Source organism: Saimiri boliviensis, chromosome 6 (assembly GCF_048565385.1).
Source record: "Saimiri boliviensis isolate mSaiBol1 chromosome 6, mSaiBol1.pri, whole genome shotgun sequence".
Classification (NCBI taxonomy): Eukaryota; Metazoa; Chordata; class Mammalia; order Primates; family Cebidae; genus Saimiri; species Saimiri boliviensis.
Genome location: NC_133454.1, coordinates 90217011 through 90229357, shown reverse-complemented (window position 1 = coordinate 90229357; position 12347 = coordinate 90217011). Strand labels below are relative to the sequence as shown.

The 12347-nt window shown below is 37.4% G+C and overlaps 1 protein-coding gene across 3 annotated transcripts in view; it reads right to left on the bottom strand.

Annotated features, from left to right (window-relative positions):
* The window catches only part of NELL1 (neural EGFL like 1), an 880670-nt gene that overhangs the window by 653764 nt on the left and 214559 nt on the right, over nt 1-12347 (bottom strand). For all 3 annotated transcript variants that reach the window (XM_074401240.1, XM_003919918.4, XM_003919919.4), the window contains 3 exons: nt 11630-11712; nt 3206-3340; nt 2162-2264 (listed from right to left, as the gene is read on the bottom strand). In XM_074401240.1, the coding sequence (XP_074257341.1) occupies nt 2162-2264; nt 3206-3340; nt 11630-11712 (321 nt within the window). The remainder of the gene's footprint in view (nt 1-2161; nt 2265-3205; nt 3341-11629; nt 11713-12347) is intronic.

The following is a 12347-nucleotide window of genomic DNA, read 5'->3' as shown; positions in this document are numbered from 1 at the left end:
TCTTAATTCTATCCTAAGGAAATATAAAATGCAAAAATATACAAAACGTGTTTTCTATATAAAACATGTTATTGAAGAGTAATTTATAATAGGGAAAAGTAGGAAACAATCTAGATATCAGTGATTTGGGACTGGTTAGAAATAAGTTACGCAACAGCCAGACAATGAGAAACAATGAAGCTCATGAAAATGACATTTACGCAGAAAAATTTTTAAAACATAATAATACATTTAAGTGATAATGGTAAGTTAACAGTGGAATATAAAATTGCCTGCACAGTACAACCCCAACTACACACAACGTATAATTTGTTTTGTTTTGTTTAAAAAAGAAGACACATCCACTAAAATTTCAAGAGTGAGTGTTACTAAGTGGAGGTATTATGGGTGAATTTTCTACCTTGATCTTTATCATTCTCTGTGTTTTCAGAATGTTAAGCCAGAAGCAGAGTGCTTTTATAATTTCTTTTTGAATGTCAAAAGGTTAAGATACAAACCCACTGAAAGATTCATTACTCCTATGTCCAAACAACAACTTCCAAGAGATGGTATTCAGAGATATGTGTAGGAACTCTAAATAATAGACTAAAACATCTTATCTCACATTTTTAAATACATTCCTAATAGTTCGTTTTTGTTGTTGTTGTTGTTGTTTTGAGACAGAGTCTCACTCTGTCACCCAGGCCAGAGTGCAGGGGCACAATCTCAGCTCACTGCAACTTCTGCCTCCCAGGTTCAAGTGATTCTTCTGGCTCAACCTCCCAAATAGCTGGAATTACAGGCATCCACCACCACACCTGGCTATTTTTTTTTTTTTTTTTTTTTTAGTAGAGATGGAATTTTTCCATGTGGGCAGGCTGGTCTCAAACTCCTGACCTCAGGTGATCGACCCACCTCGACCTCCCAAAGTGCTGGGATAACAAGCATGAACCACCGCACCTGGCCCCCTAATAGTTTTTCAACTTCTTCCTCTGCTGAAGAATATCAAGAATGAAAACAAATAATCTGTACCTACTAACAACTCTCTCCATCATGGGATCAAACTATAATTCAATATCCAGACAGTTGAGCTGCCTATATTGCCAGACATGACTTCCAAATACTCTTGGAACAGAAATAAGAAACTTCTTCTCTTTAGACCAACTCCAAGTACATCCCTCAGAGCAATAGATGTAGTGTGCCAACCATAAAAAGAAGGAAGATTACAAAGTTTCATTTTGAAAAGTTCAACAATTATTTGGGCTGCTGCGACCCACTTTCACTGCTATTCCCACTTTTAATGTCGTAATAGGTGACATGCTGTTTCTGACAGAATGATAGACCACTATGCTTTGAAGGCTACTGACATTGGTGTTTTTCTTTTGGCAGATAAATGACCTTGAAAATTACCCATAGTATATACATGTACAACCAAAACTCTTTTTTTCTGTAGAAGACCATACAGATTGGTAAAAAGACTGTGGGCTTTGTAATCAACAGAACTAGTTTTCTGTCTCGCCTCTGCCACTAACCAGCTTCGTAATCTTGGTAAGTTAATGTCCCTAAGCCTCCTGTAAAATAGCGATAGCTTTTACAGCTTCCCGTAAAATAGGGGTAATAATAATAATACCCAACTAAATGGCTGCTGTGAGAATTCACTAAGCTAACAGAATTAAAGCATCCAGCACAGTATACAGCACATACCACATGTTCTAAATGACAGCCTCAGTATTTTAACTGAATTTCATCCCGGAGTTCCTAACAAAGGCCACTTAATAACAGGAGAATCCAGCCAAAATACAGAATCTGGCCTTTAACTTGATGATTTAGAATGAGGGGGCTGAAGCCTATGGAGATTTGAAGTTGTGAATTTACAGATCAGCCTCACCCAGTTGTCTGACACTGGACAAGTAACTTAATCCCTGTGAACACAAGTTCCTTCCACATAGAATGAAAGAAGAATAGTAATCACAGTTTATGTGAGGATTAAAAAAACATAGCCCATGTTAAGTAACTGCCATATTGCAAGTGATTAAAATATTGTGGCTCTTCTTATCACGTATTTAATGTTACATCAACTGCCAATGTTTCATTTCATCAATGTCAATCAATTAAGTCCAGAAAAGCAGGGAAAATAAATAAATTTCACAATGCAGATAGTCGACCCTCAGTAAGTACTTACGTCGGCAGACCTTACAGCACTGGCCAGCAATGTGCACTGGGAGGGAGTCTGGGGAGCAAATGAGAGGGGGACACGACATCCTTCGGCATTCCACGGCACCGCTCTGAGGAAGGAAGGACATGGAACATAATCTCAGAAGTGTCCTTTGATAGCTCCTGGGGTGGAGATCATTCAAATCTCATCCCAGAAACCTCATCAGGGAAACAGAAGCATTAATAGAATTCCCAGTCCACTCCAGGACCACAAATAAAGTGTTTTCTCCAGCCCGACTGACCCATACCACCTCAATTACTTTTCTGAAATACATCACTGGTTTCATCCTACCTGCCCATGTGGGCTAAGTAGATTATGCAGAAAACAAAAAGTCTATTTTTATAAGAATATAAATAACACATTTGCAGACCCTGTCAATCATTTCTGAGGCTCTAACAATCTGTTTTGTATTTTCCTGGACAAACAATGGCATTCTCCAGATATTTATCAAATAATTTCAACTGGACAGAGTTTCCATACTAAATTTTGGAGGGAGCTGTTATAATTCTCTGAAACAGATGAAGGGATATACAAATAATGAATATCCTGACAGTCACAGTGAGTTAGGGAGAAAATGATTTGCAATTCTCTGAATCAGGTTATAGATACACTTTGGAAAAGACAATAAAAACACATAGAGAATAATTAAACTCCCTTTTTAAAGTTATTCTGGTTGTGAGTAAGACTAACCATTAGGTTGTCTGAAAATCAAAAGAGTCCCTTCTTTCCACTATATCCCAACCTTCAAACTCCAAACAGTGTATTACTTAACAAAAATATTAAATCAAATTAGAGTGTGTTGGCCAGGAAAAGCAGATTTTAATTTCCAAGTATTCATATAAGACATGACCCTTTTCCAGTGTTGCTTCACAATTGCTCATATAACTAGTGGGTCCTAGGTAAAAAGGTAATAATTCTTAGAGTTAACATTAAAGAACCAGGTCACTCTGTAATTATCAAACCTGTCCCTTTAAAACTATTTTTACTGCATTTATTTACAAAGAGGCTTACTTTGCAAGTGCAGTTCCTGCAATGGTCACCATCTACCCAAGAGTCTTGGTCTCGATAGAGCAGTCCACTCACTTGACAGGTCTTCTCACAATGACAGTTTTCCAATTGACTAAGTCTTGTCTCTGCATAATTTAGCTGCAAACAAGAGTTACTAAATGTAGTTTCTGTAATTCAATTGCATCGTCCTAACAATGCTAACAGCAACAAGAATAAAAAAATCCATGCAAGAAGTGAAAAAAAATGCTCAGAACAGTTCACTGGTTCTTAGCATTATCTGTTTTTTTTTATTTTTTTACACAAGGTGGAATCACTCTAAATTGAAAACATATTGGCTATCATGGTCTAATGAATACCAAATGAGACATTAAACTGTATCTTAGGAACATCATGGGTGTTCATAAATGTGTGTGCTTTCAGTTCGAGCCCACACAAAAGCACTCATAATGAATTTGTTCTCAAGGACTCATTACGATGTTTACAGGAGACCTAATCAGGAACTCCGAGGCACTTACATTTATCTCCCACTATCCTCTCTATGTTCTTCACACACTAACTAGAATGTCATGGTTTACAAATTAGGAAGTCACTGTTTTCTGTCTGATGAAAAATTATGGAGAGCTGGGGCCAGAAAAAAAGAGAAGTTGTAAGAGGATCCCCCAGACAGAATGCCCCAGGAATTCACTTTTGTGCTTAGAAGGTCAGGAGAAGTAACCAAACCCCCAGGTAAGATCAGAATTTTATAAAATAACCTTTTTTTTTTTTATTTTTCTAGGCTACCCAGTATTGTCAATAATCACAGAGTCTTAGACTTCCCACTGGAAAGGGATTATAAAGCTTGAATATCCTCGCAAGAAACTTCAAGTGATTAGCCTTTGCACATCTTCAGTGGAGGAACATTTATTATCTTCCAAGGAAGGCCATTTTTTCCAGTTAGCTCTCAATGTTTGAAACATTTTTTATGGTTTTGGCTGTTCAATCTTTTTTTCTTTTTCCTGCCATAGCTAGCTTTTCATCATAACCCATCCCGACAAACCTAATCCTCACCATTTGACGTTATCCTGTCCTCCTGACCACACCTGGCACCACCAGATTCCCTTAACCACTCCTCATGATATCATTCCAAGCCTCTCTTTTGGTTGCTTTTCATACAGCCTACTCCAGTTTACCTCCAAAAACATGGTGCAAAAACCCCTAAATATAGCACTTTGATATGATCTGTCTACTGTCACATCCATGTAACAGAGTGACTCACCCAACAGTGATATTTCTCTCCCCTTCCTTTTCCTTTCATAGAGACCACCAGGATTAAAAATCAAATATCAGCCGGGCACAGTGGCTCACACCTGTAATCCCAGCACTTTGGGAGGCCGAAGCAGGCAGATCATGAGGTCAAGAGATTGAGATCATCCTGGCCAACATGGTAAAACCTCATCTCTACTAAAAAATACAAAAATTAGCTAGACATAGTGGTCCATGCCTGTAGTCCTAGCTACTTAGGAGGCTGAGGCAGGAGAATTGCTTGAACCCAGGAGGCAGAGGGTGCAGTGAGCCAAAATTGTGCCACTGCACCCCAGCCTGGCGCCTGGCAACAGAGTGAGACTCTCTCAAAAAAAAAACAAAAAACAAAAAAACAAAACAAAAAAAATACCAAATATCATTTCCCAGAAAATTATCTGACTTTCTCTTTTCCTTCTCAGTCATGCTTATACTTTCATGTCTTGAGTACTTTCCCCATACAGGAAATCAATTGAACCTTTGATCTAACTAGGATTATTTTGAGCCACTACTTTAGATATAATAGATGAACCTTAGGAATGACTTCCGACCGTCTTTCCACATTAACTATGGTTCCATTTCATACACATTCTCTGAATTACTCATACCAGAACTACTCTCTGGAAATGAAATCCACATGTAATTCTAACCTTTGCTTTTGTCATGTATTCCATCCTCTTCTTCCAAGCTTTTGGGATTTCTCAAGAAAATTTGCCCCTATCTGCCTTTTGTGGGTAATAGCAAAGAACAGATAAAACAACAAAAAGAATCCTAGACCAACCACCATGCACCATGAGCAGCCCCTAAAGAACTAAGAGTTGACTCTGCCTGAAATATCAGCTTCCTATCACATTTTCTAATATGCATGATCTTCTAGAAATTTATGTTTCATTTAAAACTCTAGCCTACGCCAGGCATGGTGGCTCACGCCTATAATCCCAGCACTTTGGGAGGCTAAGACGGGCACATCATCCAAGGTCAGGAGTTGGAGACCAGCCAGGCCAATATGGCAAAACCCTACCTGTACTAAAAATACAAAAAAGAAAAAAAAAAAAAGCCAGGTGTGGTGGCATGTGTCTGTAATCCCAGGTACTCTAAAGGCTGAGACATGAGAATTCTTGAACCCAGGAGGTGGAGGTTGCAGTAAGCCAAGATTGTGCCATTGCACTCCAGCCTGGGTAACAGAGCTATAGTCCATCTCAATTAATTAATTAATTAATTAATTAAACAAAACTCTAGCCTAATCATAGAGTTTATAGAATCTATGATAAGCTATTTGGGAATGCTTTAGGAAATAGAAAAAAAATACACTTTTGAGTTTGGTGATAGTCTTGGATACTGAGGGATGATGGCATATGATTTGGACACTTGCAGATACCAAAATCTGAAAATATTCAAGTCCTTTATATAAAATAGTGTACCTTGCTCATAACATACTCACATTCTCCTATATAGTTTAATTTATCCCTACATAACTTATAATACCTAATACAATGTCTAGACATCAATTCATTCACATGGATTCAACGCAGTACTCGGTACATGGAAAGCTCAAGTTTTACTTTCTGTAACATTTCGGAATTTTTTTCTGAAGATTGCTGGTCCACGGCTGGTTGAATCTAAAATGTAAAACCTCAACAAAAAGAAAGTGGTAACTTATCACTTATCTTTACTTCATTTCTAAGCCCCAGTAGTTCCTAGATAAGGTAGTAACAGATTTATGACCTTGGCTTGAACCACAGAGTTGAACCAGATCTGCATTCCTCCTAAAAGGGTCTCAGAACTGTGTACCTTCATGAGATGACCCATACCTGCCTTACTCTGAAAATCTGGAACAATTCTGGTGTCTCTGTCATTCCAAGAAGGGAACTTCTTAAAGAGTAAATGACCCAAAAGGCAATTCTATATCTATCTGAGCTTTCTTAAAATCCAGGAGCTTGCCTAAGGGTAACAGTGGCAATTTCTAGCACTGTCCCACGAAGCTGAGCTATGCTCACCTACAAAACTCAACTCCAAGGAAAATGTCAGTATTAATATAATGAAAGCTATTCTCAAGACTGATTTTGTTTTCCTTCTGAATGTCTCTTATTTTTAATATTTTTAGCCTTTTATGACAACATTGAAAAGCCCTATTCTCTCTAATAATAAGAGCACATCAAATAGACACAAAGGCAAAGGGATGTTAAGGCAAAAAGCTAATTTTTAAAGATACTTAATGTACCCTCTTGCCTTCCCTTCTGCGCCTGCTAAATCCTAAAACAGCAATAAAGGAGACAACTCTGAATCAAAAAATGAAATACATTTTCTGTCACTGGTATCAGCATGCTGAATTTATACACATTTATTTTCAAAAGCTATTTCTATACTACCTGCCACTTCTCTAAGAATGTCTGCAGATTCAAAATAGATACGGTATCAAATCTACATCTCTATTCTGTTTTCCTTTTGTTTATGCATTTATCTAAGCAACCATGAACCAATTCATTTATTCCTAACTCTACACAATGAAAAATAGACAGCTGAAGCCTTTTTCATCATTGGAGGTCAATGAACAGATCTAAGTACATTAGTTATGTGGTGAATTGCTTCTTTTCTTTGAAATACCATTTATTTGGCATTTCCTATACTAAAGGGAAAAGGAAACTTCCATTGTTAAACATTTAAGCTTAATTGAAAAATCATTATTGAATTCCTCAAACAATGAAAGTCTCAGAAGTAAAGACGTTACAAGCTTAAGTGCCACTCCAAATGTGGCTTGATTTGCATACATAGATTTGTGAAAGATTTAAACAGAAGTAACCAAGAAAGTTCCAGTCTTCAGTATATTATTTTTCTGAGCTTGAAGTCAGAATGGGATTACAGTGCAGGTGGGATCTGATAGCAGGACACAGCCTGATCCTATCACAATGTACCCAGCAGGTAGGTAGTTCCCACAACATCTGAACTACCTGAGAGAACCTTCAGAGTAACACAGGGGAATGGCTGACACTTGTAGATCACTAAGGGAGATGTCAGAGAACAAAAAAAAAAGGGATATTACTTGAGTTGGCAGCTCCATTTCTTCTGTGCCTTAAAAAAAATACAGTTTTGCCAAAATGCCAGAATTCCTCAAGAGAGCTCTTAACTAGCCTGACCTCTGTCACCTGAATATGAGTGCAGGCTGCTCTCATGATCTGTCCTGCATCAAGTAAGGGCACCATCATTTGCCAGCATCCTTAACCCTAAAAGGGGAAAAGGAACAATAAGCTCTCCTACACAGACCCCTGGGCTGATCTGGTATCTACATCTGTTTGGTTTGATCTTACCTTGGCTACCAATTTTTATCCAGCTTATACACCGAGCTTCCTCTCTGGAAGGACTCTAGGGCTTCCACCTTGACCCAAGAGGAAGGACTTCCTGCTGTTTTCCAGAACTCCTAGACTAGGGTCTTGCCAGCAATGCACAGGCTCTGCCAGATTTTCTGTTTCAAGTCACTGGGGAAGATGTGCATTTTCTTAGGGACCATTTTCTCTAAGGAACCATCATCCTACCATGGTTGTCTATATTTTCTAGGTTTAAGAGTATAAATAGCAGCAGCCACCACCTATTGAATGGCATTTCTGTGGCATGCAGCAAAACTCATTTGCCTGGGCTCACAGAATCTTTACAAGAGCAGGAATAATTGTCATCATTTTACATATGGGAAAGCAGATGCTGAACCTTATTCAAGGCAACAAACATCCAAGAAAATGATAAAATAGAGACTCAGAATCATATCAGCCTGACTTCGAAGCCCATTCTCTATATCTACTATGACCTACATGACTGTATACTCATCTTAATCAGAACTGCTGGACAACTCAAATCAAACCTCCAAAGCTTAGCTCCAACCCCATTAACTAAATTCTGCCACAACAGGCCTATTTAACTAAAGATAAAGACTCGGCCCAGATAAATTTAGTGTCATAGCATTCTCTTTGCATCTGGGAACCACATTCAAGTTTGCCTAACACCTCTGGTCTCCGTCTCCTTCCATCTGCCAAAAGGGTGAGTTACACTTCTGCCTCCACCAGTGGCAGACCACATAACCTGAACCAACTAAACTGCTGTATTTGATATATAAATTAAAACTTTTGAAAATTATCACAGAGCTAATATAAAAGGAAGAGAGTCACAGAGGCCAAAACAAAGTGACTGCAGGGACTCCAGGAAATAAGTGAGCACCCAAGACAACAACATCCTGAAGATTTCTAATGAAATGCAGAGCCCTTGAACTTCCACCCTGATGGCTACACAGAATATAGCAGGGCAGAGTTGGGGAACAGTATCTTCCCAAGATGAGTATCTTAAAGGAAACTCTTCTATAAAGGTTTGGCACTAACATCTGATACCCTCAGTCTTAGATTGAATGAAAAGAAGGAGGCTTGTACATGGCACAGAAAGCAAGCTTTCATGTTCAGACCTTGGCACCAGCTAGAAGGAAAAAAAAAAAAAAAAACTTCCTTGAAAATCCTTGAAGAATCCTTTCCTGAGACTTCACCTGGCCTATCCTCGGTATCGCAGTCTGACTCTGAGCAATCTGTCTGGTCTGAAAATACTTACATAGATAATGTCAAATAATTTTTACATATTTCCAAGGAAAACAAGCAGCTCATAGCCAGAAGGGTGCATTAAAAGACCTTGTTCTTAAAAATAATAAAAAAAAATACAATAAAAAAGAGACCTTGCTCTTGCCATAACCTTCCTTTTTGAAAAGTTATTATAAGTTCTATGTTCACACATTTCATTCTCAACAGCTGAAAACTTTAGATCAGCTCAATAAAATGATCAAACATTCATTTCTCTCTTCCTCTCTTTTTATTTGCTCATTCTTGGTAGTATCTTCATCCTCCTGCCAGTGGATGGAGAGGGTTATAAAGAGTAATTAATATTACTCCCTATTTATATCTTCTATCTCTCTCCCTAATCCTCTCTTGTCAAACCATAAACTTTCTCAGTCATTATTCAACTTTCAGTATCTAACTACCTGAGTTCAGGTCCCAGCTCTGCCATCTACTCTCTTAGGAAAAGTTATCAGACCTTCCTGGACCTCAATCATCTCATCTGTAAAGGAGACTAATAAATAAAGCAATCTCAAAGGATTGTGGTAAAGGTTAAAGTGACAGTGGATATAAAAGCTTAAGCATTACTATAACTAATACATAGTAAATGCTTGTATTACTGACTTTTCAGATTCTTTTAGATCAACAGTTGACAAACTGTTGATCTAAAGGTCAGTGGGTCAAATCTGGCCCACTACTTATGTATGTCCTCTAACCTAAGAATGGTTTTTACAGTTTTCAATAGTTATAATTTAAATGATTATACTTAAATGAACTAAGTCTATGCATAATATCCTTGATTCTGCCTCTTGGCTTGCAAGTCCCAAAATTTACTAGCTGGTCCCTTATGGAAAAAGTTTGCCAACACTTATTCTAGAGGATCATAGATTTCAAATTACACAGCAAAAATGGAAGTACTCAGCTTTCAAATTTTAATTCTATACACGGTTTGGAAGGAATAGACTTACAAATCTGCCAAAGTGCCAGAAGGAGGTTTAGAAGGTGGATTATACCATTTTCTGCTTGCAATTGCCCACAATTAAATATCTTCTGCCTCACAAATGCCCATTTTACATAATAATGTTTTGAGAATAGAGCTCAAAGTGGCTCCTAGATGATGTGTGGCTAAAGAGAAAAATGACGTTCTCTACAATAAGAAAAGAATGAGAGCAAACGATGTCCTCAAAGCTGGAAAATGAAGAACCACAATCACCTGAGACTCAGTGGCACGTTTCTTGTTCCAAAAATTTGGTAGCATGCTAAAATATAATTAACAGTATTGAGATCTAGCTGCTCCAGACAATATGAAATAAAAGCCTCTGTATGACACAATCTGGGAAAGCAAATAATCACCTGTGTTTCACAATCGCACTGTACTCTGAAGTGAAAAGCTAATGCTTCAGATCTGAAGCTCAGTCTCAATCTTTTTCTTATAGAAGCTTTCCATGTCTCCCTTCCAGGCAAAAGGGGGCTTGACTTGGCCAAATACCCAATTTGAAATAGAAACATTGTCTTCAGCAGCACAATCTATGGACCAAAATATAGCCTTATCTCCCAAACACTTACCAACCCACCAATTTTTTTGCACATGCCATGGTTGATGGTAGGGAGCAATCTTAGCTGCAGGTACAATAGGATTAATGTATCATTTTCACTGTTATTAAAATTCTTCCTTTTGCAGGATATAATGTCTCTTAGGCCCAACCTAATTCTTTCTTTGCCCTAGGCCGGAACTCATGTCCATGACTGATTAGTATCATAACAACAGCATTAGCCACATTTTCTATTTTTTCAGTGTCTTTTTCAACAAGGCTCAGGGCTTTCTATTATGAATATACACTTCATGAATATATATATTAAAGACCTTAGTTATTTACACATTTGGTTCTGCCACTCAATATGAACATATCTAGGGTAGAAAGCATATCTTGCTCACCATTGCCTCTTTGTGCCTAACACAGTGCATAGCAAACAGCAGGTCCTCGAAAGATGCTTGTTAAGTGGATGATGGAATGGAGAGGAGGAAAAGGTGCAGAGTTATAAAACCAAAGGTGTTGAAAGGCAAATTTGCCTCCTTTGCTATTTAATTCAGGACCAACCTTGAAATGAATTATACATTAAAAATGTAATATAATGCCTTCCTTCGACAGTAATCTGTTCCTAACAACAGCTATTTTGCCCCTTCTGATTATTTGCAATTATTCTTACAACCGAAATGCATTAGCCTTTAAGAGCACTGGCTCTGACCATAGATCATCTTACAGTGTTACTACTTTAATAGCCACTGGGCAAATTCCTTTTCCACTCCTGTGGAATCTACAGTGATACATATTGCCTCTCGCTTCCAAACATTTTTCAAGTAAACATTATGATACAGCTTAATAGCACCAAAGACAGGAATGGTTATGTTTACTATTGGTAGTCCTATTTTGAGTAAGAATAAACCATTTTTGTAGTAACATATAGCAGATGCCAAGGCTAAAAATGTTTCCATTATAACATATCACTCCAAATTCCAGATAGGACAGAAAAAGAAATGAAACATCACAAGTGAAATTTAGATACCTACTTTTGCAGTCATCTTGGCCAAAAGCTCTTGTAAATCCATTATTCCTTGCACCAGGCTTAAGAAATCACTGCAGGTTGGGCAAGCTCAATAAAAAAAATATAAAATATATATTTATATTGTGCTAATATGAGAAATAAAATTTTAAAACAGTAGATATGTGACTATGTAGAAGAGTTTTGGGGGGCTTTTTGGTTAATATTGCTTCAAAATTTGAGTGAAATCATAGAAGATTTCAGGTCTGAATCTTTTCCTAGCTTAATAAACAAAAAGAAAGGAACAGGAAAAATGCACTGTTAACTTAAAAAAAAAAGGCAACATGACATTTTAAAGTTAAAATTAAACTCTCATTTCTATAGAAAGGCAACTGAAAAACTGTGAAGTATCGTAGAAGAAGAAAAAGTAAACTTTCATGCAGGTTAAGGATTTTAAAGAATAGGTTTTTAAAAATATATATTATATTAAACATATCTTTCTATATCCACCTGTAGAACATGCTAATGTAACCCTCTTCTTTTCAAATTTTAATTCAATAAATGATATAGGTTGGCTGCATCACCACTCAAATCTCATCTTGAATTGTAGCTCCCATAATTCCTACATGTGGGAGAGACCCAATGGGAAATAACTGAATCATGAGGGTGGTTACTCCCATACTATTCTCATGTTAGTGAATAAGTCTCACAAGATCTGATAGTTTTATAAGGGGTTTCTCCTTTCA